This window comes from Carettochelys insculpta, chromosome 10 (genome assembly GCF_033958435.1).
Source record: "Carettochelys insculpta isolate YL-2023 chromosome 10, ASM3395843v1, whole genome shotgun sequence".
In the NCBI taxonomy this organism is placed as follows: domain Eukaryota; kingdom Metazoa; phylum Chordata; order Testudines; family Carettochelyidae; genus Carettochelys; species Carettochelys insculpta.
Window position 1 is genome coordinate 9,691,945 of NC_134146.1, and position 12,854 is coordinate 9,704,798.

The window sequence follows — 12,854 nt, forward strand, 5'->3', positions numbered from 1 at the left end:
AATATTGGTGTTATATTGGCCGTCTTCCAGTCATTTGGTACCAAAGTGGATTTAAAGGATAGGTTACAAACCACTGTTAATAACTCCGCAATTTCACATTTGAGTTCTTTCAGAACCCTTGGATGAATGCCGTCTGGTCCTGGAGACTTGTTACTATTCAGCTTATCAATTAATTCCAAAACCTCCTCTAATGTCACTTCAATCTGAGTGAGGTCCTCAGATTTGTCACCTAAAAAGGCTGGCTCAGATTTAGGAACCTCTGTAACATCCTCAGCCGTGAAGACTGAAGCAAAGAAATCATTTAATCGCTCCGCAATGGCACTGTCTTCCTTGATCGCTCCTTTTATATCTTTATCGTCCAAGGGCCCCACTGCTTTTTTAGCGGGCTTCCTGCTTCTAATGTATTTAAAAAACATTTTACTATCGTTTTTTGAATTTTTGGCTAGCTGTTCCTCAAAATCTTTTTTGGCTTTTCTTACTACATTATGACACTTAATTTGGGAGTGTTTATGTTCCTTTCTATTTTCCTCACTAGGATTTGACTTCCACTTTTTAAAAGCTACCCTTTTCTCTCTCACTGCCTTTTTAACATGGCTGTTTAGCCATGGTGGTTCTTTGTTAGGTCTCTTACTGTGTTTTTTTATTTGGGGTATACATTTAAGTTGGGCCTCTAGTATGGTGTCTTTAAACAGTTTCCATGCAGCTTCCAGGGATTTTAGTTTAATTACTCTACCTTTTAGTTTCTGTTTAACTAGAACATAAGAACATAAGAATGGCCATACTGGGTCAGACCAAAGGTCCATCCAGCCCAGCATCCCATCTGCCGACGGTGGCCAATGCCAGGTGCCCCAGAGAAGGAGAACAGAAGACAATGATCAAGTGATTTATCTCCTGCCATCCATCTCCTGCCCTTGTTATGAAGGCTAGGGCACCATACTTTATCCCTGGCTAATAGGCATTTATGGACCTAACCTGCAAAAATTTATCAAGCTCTTTTTTAAACCCTAATAGAGTCCTGGCCTTCACAGCCTCCTCGGGCAAGGAGTTCCACAGGTTGACTGTGCGCTGTGTGAAGAAAAATTTCCTTTTATTAGTTTTGAAGCTACTACCCATCAATTTCATTTGGTGTCCCCTAGTTCTTGTATTATGGGAAAAGGTAAATAATTTTTCTATATTCACTTTCTCCACACCATTCATGATTTTATATACCTCTATCATATCGCCCCTCAATCGCCTCTTTTCCAAACTGAAAAGTCCCAGTCTCTCTAGCCTCTCCCCATATGGGACCCCTTCCAAGCCCCTAATCATCTTAGTCGCCCTTTTCTGAACCTTTTCTAATGCCAATATATCTTTTTTGAGGTGAGGAGACCACATCTGCACGCAGTACTCAAGATGTGGGCGTACCATAGTTTTATATAGGGGAAGTATGATATCTTTTGTCTTATTATCGATCCCTTTTTTAATAATTCCTAACATCCTATTTGCCTTACTAACTGCCGCTGCACACTGCGTGGATGTCTTCAGAGAACTATCCACTATAACTCCAAGATCTCTTTCCTGATCTGTCGTAGCTAAATTTGACCCCATCATGTAGTACGTGTAATTTGGGTTATTTTTTCCAACATGCATTACCTTACACTTACCCACATTAAATTTCATTTGCCATTTTGCTGCCCAATCACTCAGTTTGCTGAGATCTTTTTGTAGTTCTTCACAATCTGTTTTGGTTTTGACTGTCCTGAACAACTTGGTGTCATCTGCAAACTTTGCCACCTCACTGCTTACCTCATTTTCTAGATCATTGATGAACAAGTTGAACAGGATCGGTCCCAGGACTGACCCCTGGGGAACACCACTAGTTACCCTCCTCCGTTGTGAAAATTTACCATTTATTCCCACCCTTTGTTTTCTGTCTTTTAACCAATTCCCGATCCATGAAAGGACCTTTCCTCCTATCCCATGACCACCTAATTTACATAAAAGCCTTTGGTGTGGGACCGTGTCAAAGGCTTTCTGGAAATCTAGGTATATTATGTCCACTGGGTGCCCCTTGTCTGCATGTTTATTAACCCCTTCAAAGAATTCTAATAGATTAGTTAGACACGACTTCCCTCTGCAGAAACCATGCTGACTTTTGCCCAACAATTCGTGCTCTTCTATGTGCCTTGCAATTTTATTCTTTACTAGTGTTTCTACTAATTTGCCTGGTACTGATGTTAAACTTATCGGTCTATAATTGCCAGGATCTCCTCTAGAGCCTTTTTTAAACTAGCTTCCTTTTTTAAACTAGCTTCCTCATTTTAGTGTAATTCCCCTTTTTGAAATTAAATGCCAGAGTGTTTGACCGCTGCGGTGTTCTTCCCAACACAGGAATATTAAAAGTTATTATATTGTGGTCACTATTTCCAAGCGGTCCAGTAACAGTTACCTCTTGGACCAGATCCTGCGTTCCAGTCAAGACTAGATCGAGAATCGACTCTCCCCTTGTGGATGAGGATAGCGGCTTCTCCCCTTGTGGATGAATCGACTCTCCCCTTGTGGATGAGGATAGCGGCTTCGACGTCTCGCCGCCTAACGTCGAAGTTAACTTTGAAATAGCGCCCGAGACGTGTAGCCGTGACGGGCGCTATTTCGAAGTTAGTGCCGCTACTTCCAAGTAGCGTGCACGTGTAGACACGGCTTGTGTGTCCTGGGAGATTGAAGTGCTCTCCTATGGGTTTTTGTATATTGCCATTTCTGATGTCTGATTTGTGTGCATTTATTCTTTTACGTAGAGACTGTCCAGTTTGTCCGATGTATATGGCAGAGGGGCATTGCTGGCACATGATGGCATAAATTACATTGGTAGATGTGCAGCTGAATGAACCCACGATGGTGTGGCTGATCCGGTTAGGTCCTGTAATGATGTTGCTGGTGTGTATATGTGGGCAGAGCTGGCAACGAGGTTTGTTGCATGGATGGGTCCCTGAGATAGAGTGACTGTGGTGCGGTGTATAGTTGCTTGTTAGGATTTGTTTTAGGTTGGCAGGTTGTCTGTGAGCAATGATAGGTCTGCCTCCCAAGGCCTGTGAAAGTGTGGGATTATTGTCCAGGATGGGTTGTAGATCCCTGATGATGCGCTGTAGAGGTTTTAGCTGAGGACTGTAGGTGATGGCTAGTGGTGTTCTGTTGGTTTCTCTCTTGGGCTTGTCCTGTAGCAGGAGGCTTCGTGGCACACGTCTGGCTCTGTTGATTTGTTGATTTGGCCAAGCACTTAGATATAACCGCATTTGTTCCAACCCCTCCGACAGAGACAAACACCTACAGCATCTGCACCAAGCATTCTTGAGACTGCAATACCCACGTGAGGAAGTGAGAAAACAAATCAACAGAGCCAGGACACACAGTAGCAGATTTAAAAGTAGCTATCCTGCAGCAAAGAAATTTCAAGACCAGACTCCAAAGAGAAATTGCTGAGCTACAATTCATCTGCAAATTCAATACCCTCAGCTCAGGATTAAACAAAGACTGTGAATGGCTGGCTAAATACAAAAGCAGCTTCCCCTCTCTTGGAGTTCAGACCTCCAGATCTACTGATGACAATACAACTCAGCCTTCCTGACTGAGCTAACCTCGTTATCCCCAGCCTTGCTCTGGCCTATTTATACCTGGCCTTGCAGATTTCCAGGACCAGCATCTGAAGAAGTGAGTTAACTCACGAAAGCTCATGCTCTAAACTTTTCTGTTAGTCTATAAGGTGCCACAGGACCCTTCGTTGCTGCTATGACTTTTTAGTAATCTGTTTTTAGAATAAGTTTGGAATCAGCCAAGATGACTGCTAGGAATGGACAAAGATGTGAAAATTTTCTGGTTGCTGACAAATTGTTCATTTGTGTATAGAGCCTAGTAATTCAAATGAAGCCAATATAACCACAGACACTGCAGACAAATTCTCCAATGGTGCAACACAAAGCATGTGATTCTGCCATCTGCAAAGATGTTTTTTTCAAAGTCTAGAGCCAAAACTTCACTTCAAATGGAATGGAAACTTCCAAACTTAGATGCCATGGGATGGACAATGGAAGCCAGAAGTATTCTTTGCTTATTCCAGAATACGTTAGTGTGCTGTGTTTCCAAGTTGCTCTTAATCCCCAAGATTACAACACTGATACTGGCTGGTAGTATTCATATAAATACTTCAGAGACTTGCTTAGATCTTTTTTTCCCTGTCGTGCCATTTTGTTAACAATATTGATTGTGTTGATGATGCTGACGCTGAAGAGCCTGAAGAAAGACACTAATAGAGTCCATGATACACTGCCAGAAATGCTATAATAATCAAATGTCAAAGATGCTGGATGGTCCCATTGCATTCAGTACTGCCTTTGGAAACAGTTAATGAAAAGAGGCACTGAAATACTTACAAATTATATTAATCCAGGCGGTGCTTTCCCATGCACAGAGAATGCCTTCACTGGCTAGCCTGTAAGTCGTATCCTTGTGCTGTGATACTGTCAAATCTCACAAACTAAGCAGAGTAGAATGTGGAGTTCTCCCATCCAAATTTGTCAAGGAAATCAGAGCTGGAAAGGGTTAGCGATGCAGCGTGAGTTGGCAGTGCTTTTTGGTCTGGCTCCAGACTGAAGCAATGATCTAGTATGGTGTGCAGCTATCTATGCTGGGGTAAGGTTAGGTGATGAATGTGAGGTGAGAGGAACAGAGGTCCTACTCCTGAGCATTAGTGGTGCTTAAAGGTCCTAAGATGCTCTGAAAAAGCACAGGGTTTTTATGTGTAGTGCCCAGGCCGCATTGCCACCAGGGTGAGAACATCCTGCCTATCTGAAGATCTTCTGAAGTGTATATGGGATAGAATGGTGTTCACTTCTGGTCCTAAACTGAACGTAAGTTGCTGTGCTTCAAGCACCATGCTCAGCAATGGCTATGTTGTGTTCCTCAGGACTAACAAGGGTTTTACAAACCTTCTCCCCACCCGACCATTTGGACTGTTTGTGACCTGGCTCCCAAATGTCATTTTGCATTAACGCTCACTCCCACATTTGGTCCTGGAGAAGGAGCCAGGGCTTGGAGCTGGCTGGTGTACACAGTGGATTGGGAAGCAAGGGACCTTGGTATGGAACAGGTTTTGAATCACTGACCCATAGAATCCTAGGTGTGGAAGTGTCCCAGGCAGCCCAAAGCAGGATCAACCCCAACTAAATCATCCCAGCCAGGTTTTGTCAAGCCAGGACTTAAAAACCTTCAGGGGTGGAGATTACTGGATGAGGGAGGTAACCCGCTGACAGATGATGTGGGGAAAGCTGAAGTACTTAATGCTTTCTTTGCCTCTGTCTTCACGGACAAGGACAGCTCCTGGACTAATGCAATAAGTGATGCATTGTGGGATGAAGGTGGACAGCCTTTGGTGGGGAAAGAACAGGTTAGGAGCTATCTAAAACAGCTAAATGTACATAAATCCATGGGCCTGGACCTAATTCAACCGAGGGTTCTGAGGGAGTTGGCGTATGTTGTTGAAGAGCCCTTGCCCATTATCTTTGAAAAGTCGTGGAGATCGGGAGAGATCCCGGATGATTGGAAAAAGGCAAATGTAGTACCCATCTTTAAAAAAGGGAAGAAGGATGATCCAGGGAACTATAGGCCGGTCAGTCTTACATCAGTCCCTGGAAAAATCATGGAGGGGCTCCTCAAGGAAGTCATTTTGAGGTACTTGGAGGAGGGGAAAGTGATCAGGAATAGTCAGCATGGATTCATGAAGGGCAAGTCATGCCTGCCCAATCTGATTAGTTTCTACGATGAGATAACTGGCTCTGTGGATAGGGGAAAATCAATGGGTGTGATTTATCTTGACTTTAGCAAAGCTTTTGATACGGTCTCCCACAATATTCTTGTCAGCAAGTTAAAGGAACGTGGATTGGATAAATGGACGGTAAGATGGATAGAAAGCTGGCTAGAAGGTCGGGCCCAGAGGGTAGTGATCAACAGCTGGATGTCGGGATGACGGTCAGTTTTTAGTGGAGTGCCCCAAGGTTCAGCTCTGGGTTCTGTTCTGTTCAACATATTTATCAATGACCTGGGTGAGGGGTTGGATTGCACCCTCAGCAAGTTTGTGGATGACACTAAGCTAGGGGGAGAGGTAGATACGCTGGAGGGTAGGGACAGGTTCCAGAGTGACTTAGACAAATTGGAAGCCTGGGCTGCAAGAAATCTGATGAGGTTCAATAAGGACAAGTGCAGAGTCCTGCACTTGGGCTGGAAGAATCCCAAGCATTGTTACAGGCTGGGGTCCGACTGGCTCAGTAGTAGTTCTGCAGAAAAGCACCTGGGAGTTGTAGTGGACGAGAAGCTGGACATGAGTTGACAGTGTGCTCTTGTAGCCAAGAAAGCTAATGGCATATTTGGTTGCATCAAGAGGAGTGTTGCCAGTAGTTCCAAAGAAATGATTGTTCCTCTTTATTCGGCTTTGGTGAGGCCGCATCTGGAGTACTGTGTCCAGTTCTGGGCCCCCAATTATAGGAAGGATGTGGACACACTGGAGAGGGTCCAGTGGAGGGCGACCAAAATAATTAGGGGGTTGGAGCATATGACCTACGAAGAAAGGTTGAGGGAATTGGGACTGTTTAGTCTGCAGAAGAGAAGACTGAGCGGGGACTTGATAACAGCCTTCAACTTACTGAAGGGAGGTTGCAAAGAGGCTGGAGAGAGACTGTTCCCAGTGGTCACGGATGGCAGAACACAGAGTAATGGTCTCAAGTCGCGGTTGGGAAGGTCCAGATTGAACATTAGGAAAAACGGTTTCACTAGGAGGGTGGTGAAGCATTAGAATGGTCTACCTAGGGAAGTAGTGGAGTCTGCATCCCTGGTGGTGTTTAAGTCTTGCCTCGACAAAGTCCTGGCTGGGCTGATCTGATGGGTTTGGTCCTGCCTAGGGCAGGGGGCTGGACTCGATGGCTTTTTTAGGTCTCTTCCAGCTCTATTGTTCTATGATTCCACCACCTCTCCGGGCATGTGACTTTTTGGGACTCCTCTTTTTCCTAAAATGAGCCCTGCTGCGTGTGTTCATTTGTCCACCAGTAGCAGCAGAAGCAGTGCGCCCAGCCACAGTGCCTTGCTCCTCTTGCTTACGCTGGTGGATGAGGGCAGACGTTTATTCCTGTAACAGTAGACATTTTGATTTCCTTTGCTATGTACAATTTAAATATGTCGGCAAAGCTGTGAAAAACGAAACAGCAAAGATAAACTCCCCTGATGGCCCTTCTCGTCCTGTTTCTGTTCCAGGCAGCCCTTCTTTAAATACTGCTACCACTGCGGGCGATCCATAGGGATTCGACTCACTCCATGCACACGCTGTTATGAGATCTTCACTTGCAGCAAGTCCTGTAAAGTCAAAGCCTGGAACGAGCGTCACAAGCACGAGTGCTTTGTCGCTACAGGTAAGTTTGTCTGACCATCCTCTCTAGAGCACAGAGAAAGCAAAGCATGTGGGACACAAACAGGCCTGTTGAAATACATGAAGTCTGGGCCCTATTTTTAATGGTAAAGTTAAAAGTATTTTAGTTAAGCACTAAGCTAACATCGAATTCAGAGCAACAGGTAACGTACATATAAACTGTTAAAGTTAATATATCAATTGACTTGAGTGAGCTCATATTTGTTAAAACTGTTAGATGTAAGAAGCTTAGTAAAGTAGCTTCATCATTGATTTCAGCCTTGGAGACTCTTCAAAGGTGAATGGCAAAGCGGAAATAAAAGTCAAGTCACAGCAAGCACAGATTTCTTTGCCTCAGGCACCCAATAAACCAGGTTATATGGGCCCTTCAGCACAGAAATAACCTGCTGACCTTTATTTACTTACAAACGAAAAATGAAATCCTCTTCTTGGTCCACTGACTCACAAATTCCATGCCTCTTGTAAGCTGCAGTATTGGTATAATAAGTATGAAAGCACACACTGATCGTAGAAAAAAGTTCTACCTCTCAATGGAGGGCTTGTATAATAGAGTGAGACAGAAAAGCAGACTCGCTGTCACTAGGTCAGATGCTCATATATTTGAATGAATGGGAAATCTCAAATGTGAAAGGAAATGCGTGTCAAAAAGGCCAGCTATCTATCACTGAACTACTTTTTAGGAGGTGCTCAGTACGTGACTCTACCCTCTGGATCTATATTAAACCTGTGCCTTGTGAAAATGCTAGATCTGTGCTGTCAGAGACTAGCACAATGGGAAATGTGCACATCCACGCTGGTAGCCTCTAAAGCTCCTCTGGATGCTCCCTAGTGAGGATTAACCATGTTGTCCAGTCAAATTACTATTTGGATTAAGTTTTACTTACTAGCAGTAAATTTCCCCTGCTTTTTAACAGGATATGCTGGTGTTCTTCTTCCTATCCAGTCTTTAAGCTGATGTCACCCTGCTGTGTGCTGTTTCTGTATTTCATGCCACAGATGGCAGCTGCTTGTTTGCATAAGTCTGTGCTATATATAAGGTACATGTGTTCATAGATGCTTTAAAAATCCTGGCGATAAAGCAACTATGGAATCATATGAAATGCTGTATTCATTACTGCTACTGCTTCAGTGCATGTGAGCGAAGACAGAAATACTAGAAAGAACACTAGTTGCAGTACCCATCACAAACCACCAGATGGCAATCACAGAATCATAGGGCTGGAAGGAACCTCAGGAGGTCATCTAGTCCAGCCCCCTGCTTCAAGCAGGATCAACCCCTACTAAGTCATTCCAGCCAGGACCTTGTCCAGCCGGGACTTTAAAGCCTCAAGGGATGGAGAATCCACCATCTCTCTTGACAACGCATTCCAATGCTTCACCACCTGCCTGGTGAAGAAGTTTTTCGTAATATCTAACCTACACCTTTCCCTCTTCAACTTCTGAACATTAGTCCTTGTTCTGCCATCTGACACCGCTGAGAACAGTTTCTCACCCTCCTTTTTAGAGCTCCCCTTCAGGAAGTTGAAGGCTGCTATTAAATTACCTCTAAGTCTTCTCTTCTGTAAACTAAACAAGCCCAAATCCCTCAGCCTATTCTCATAGGTCTTGTGCTCCAGACCCTTAATCATTTTTGTTGCCCTTTGCTGAACCTGTTCCACCAATTCCACATCCTTTTTATACTGGGGGCCCAAAACTGGACACAATATTCCAGATGTGGCCTCACCAGTGCCGAATAAAGAGGAATAACTACTTCTCTAGATCTGCTCGAAATGCTCCTCCTAATGCACCCCAGTATGCATGAACATCAAGTGATGGGGTTGGCCCTAGCTGACAAATCAATACAACACTTTGAACAAGAAGATTTTAAAGTTTCCCACTAAGATCTTAACTACAAGACAAGTTCTTGGCCAGAGTGGTGCTGACCTTGCTTGAACATAGCCAATGTATTGGTTTCTTTATTATGCTAACCAATCTACCGTTGCATATTGACCACAGCAAAAAAGTAAGGACAGTGCGTAGGACGTCTGCTGAGATGGGACAGCTCCTCCCATGTGAATTAATAATAAAGGCAAAAAAAGAAACAACAGAAAAGTCATATTCAACCTCATGGATCTTGTTTGTCTTCAGAAATATGACAGCTGCATGACCAGAAGACTGATGTGTTTAGAATACAGCTGAGAGGTGATTAAGTCGTATCCAAGCCATAAATAGTGGTGGAATAACCATTGTGTTGGCTCCAGTACAGGTTGGAAGATTCTGTTGGGAAAAACTTAGATCTGCTGCTTTATAAGTGCCAAAAATCTAAGAGGCCTGTTAAAACTTTCAGGGTGGTGATGCGCCTCATTGCAAGCAGTTCCGTGAGTCAAGAAACCACGGCATCTGAGTGCTGCATTAGAGCAGGAATGTCAGTAATGACAAAATTCTCCTAAATTATATTCCTTCGAAAGCTAAGAAAATCTGGCGTTGGGCTTACCATTGCTAAGCCCAAAACTGAAGCTGGGGTTAGGAGCTCAGCAGAAGTACTTTATAATATTAGCACTCCACTTTATTGCAGCTGAAGGTGATTCACCATTAATGGACTCTGGTGGTGTTGGTGAACTGTGACAACTTTACTGTGATAAATATGATATGCCTCCACTCACCTCATCTTCTCAGAACACAAAGACTCATCTAGAGACATGGCAGCTACGTTTACTTATGTCACCAATATATTGAAATATGAATGAGTAGTTGATGAAAAATATCTAATTAACACTAATGGAAAACTTTGTGCTTAGCAAAAAATGTTGAGGGCTTGGTGTCAAGGGCCCATGATGAGGAGCCAATGTTATTAGCTTCCAGTGAGAATCTTTATATTGATAAGTAATGGTATTGGCTAAAAGAATTAGACATGCAGGGAGGCCATTAGAGTGTGAAGACAAAATGTTGGATTGGTACCACGACGGCCTTCAAAAGCAGAACTTCTTGAAAAGAGCAGAGGATCAGAAAACACTTGCTGCGGACACAAGCTACCATGAATATTTTATGCACACCTGATGACTTTATTACATGTTCGGAGAAATATCTTTTAAGAACTTCTCGTATTCCCAAACCTTTGTAATAGCATGTTTGGGTTGCATGTTGCAAAGGTGTCTTGAAGCAGATGCTTTTACAATGTATTTGCTAGACCTATGCAGAGTATAGCACCAGCTATTGTCGATATCTTTTTGATCATGTTTTTCTCCCATAAAAAATGCTAATGGTTTATTCCTGGAGACTGTAACGTTCAGCTTGTCCACAAAAAAGGTGCAGGAGGGGTCGTCGCTGTGAAAGTGAGTTAGCTTCTGAGACTATTCTGTTTTTGAGCACCCTTGAGAGACACTGTCACTGAAGGACTCCAGTTTGTGCAAGGTGCAGTCCTGGTTTGTGCAGAGATGACTCGTCCCGTATGGGCTGGATTGAGACAGCAAACTCATTTCATGCAGGCTGATAACCATCTGTTGATGGGAGTGGATTTTTTTTTTTCAGTGATACCTAGCCTGCCTACATTTGAACCGGTGACCTACAGATGGGCTCCACGTGTCATAACCAGGTCTGTGAGCAGAGCTATCAGGAGGAACAGTTGAATGGCTTTTGAGGGTGCTGAATAGAACCTGGCATGAAGTTATGATAGCCCACCATGCTGTGATATGGATTCATTGCACATATCCATGATGACGTTCCTTTTCACAGAGGAAGTATTCCCTAGGCTGGAGTGTTGAAATCCAACAGATTGTTGGTTATGGACCTGACCCTGCATGCTAGATAACGGAGGCCACAAGGCTGCTTAAAGATCTCGTTAGCTCTGATTTTCCCACAAAGACGTAAACTGGAAGGCCATCAGACATTATCCTTACCCCCCACCTCTTGCCTGTGTGATGCTGGTTTTTCTTTAGTGAAAAAGAGTACAACTCCGGCGACGATATGACAAGGCCAACCACTGCTCAATGGTAGAGCACTGAAAAATTTGGCATGCTTCCTTTGTAACTTTACCCAAAGATAATTCTTTTACTGACATGTTCCTTGTGTAATGTTTACAACTTGCTGCTGCATTTGTATATCTGCTTTATGTAAACATTATTGTAGAACTGCAATGGTACATGCACACTGGGAAATCTAATGCAATGATTTTTTTTTTATGAGCAAGTGTCTATAAAAATAAATGTTATTGGTATTTATGACTGGTATCAACTTTTTAAAACCGCTTAGAGTGCGTAGAAGTGGTTGGTCCCTCCAACCACTCACAACAGAATCTTATATGTGACTGTTCTGAAATGTGTTTGCACCTTGTTTTATTGCTGCTGAAGGTGGTTCACCATTAATGGAGTCTGACCAAGACAGCCTTCAGTCTGAGGGTGAGGGTAAGTGAGTTTTGCCTATTCACATCTTTTTCACCATAAAGAAAGAATTGCACTTGTCAGTCACTCTTTGGTCCTTTTAAGCTCATCTCCAGTTACTAGCTCAGTGATGCTGGATGCACGCATTGGAATTATTCTGTAGAATAAATACTGACATTTTAAAGGAAAGCCTAACAAACGCCTGCAAAGCCAACTCATTTGTAGGAGCCATAATTAAGGCACTTCCCAATACAGACAATTTACTCGCTAAAGAGAAGGCTCCTAGCGTAGCCATTAAGGCTCAGCTGTAACCAGTTGTAGTGCATGGAGAGCTTTGGGTATGTCTTCTCTACCTAGAAGATCTGTCTTCTGTGATTGGAGTTTGCATGCCTAGTAGGAACACAGGAAACAACTATCAGAAGCAAACAGTCGACCCCTGTACATCTCAATCTTGTGAGGTGTAAGGGAGGTCAGCCAGGTAAGTTGACTGTAGGTAAGTCAAATCCACCTATGTAGTTGCTGTAGCTGGAATTGCATATCTACAGTTGACTTTAAGGTCTAGTGTAGAGCTGGCCTAAGGGTGAGCAACTGCTGCAGTGAGGCAAGAGTTACAGTAGGTTCCTTTATGGCAGCGCAATAAGCCAGCCTAACCATTTCAGTCCTAATTTCTATCAAAAACTTAGCACAGGTTGGTCATTTTTAATTATTTGTAATAACAAATTTTCAACAAAAGCTGGGCTGATATGGGCTTTAAAATGGAAGCCACAGAAATCTCACAGTGCCACCCTTCACCAAAAAGTGATATGGCTGAGGAGTAGGCTATGCTCTCTGGGACCGTGGCATGGAAGAGGAATAGGGGTGACAAAGATGTGTCCCAGCAGGTCAGCACATACAGCCATAGGGGCACAGAGCTTTATCAAGGCCAAGGATGAGCTAGGGCTCATGTTTCCTTTTCAGCGCCTGTGGTCCTTTTACACAGGGAACTTCTCCCTTATTGTGCTCTTCTGCTAGAAGAAATGGACTTTGCTCTGCCCTTGTGATATACACCCTTAATT

General features: G+C 43.5%; 1 protein-coding gene across 1 annotated transcript in view; it reads left to right on the forward strand.

Annotated features, from left to right (window-relative positions):
- ANKMY1 (ankyrin repeat and MYND domain containing 1) overlaps positions 1-12,854 on the forward strand; it is an 83,343-nt gene that overhangs the window by 67,007 nt on the left and 3,482 nt on the right. Inside the window, exons 16-17 of the mRNA XM_075003948.1 lie at positions 7,273-7,427; positions 11,770-11,823. Of these exons, the coding sequence (XP_074860049.1) occupies positions 7,273-7,427; positions 11,770-11,823 (209 nt within the window). The remainder of the gene's footprint in view (positions 1-7,272; positions 7,428-11,769; positions 11,824-12,854) is intronic.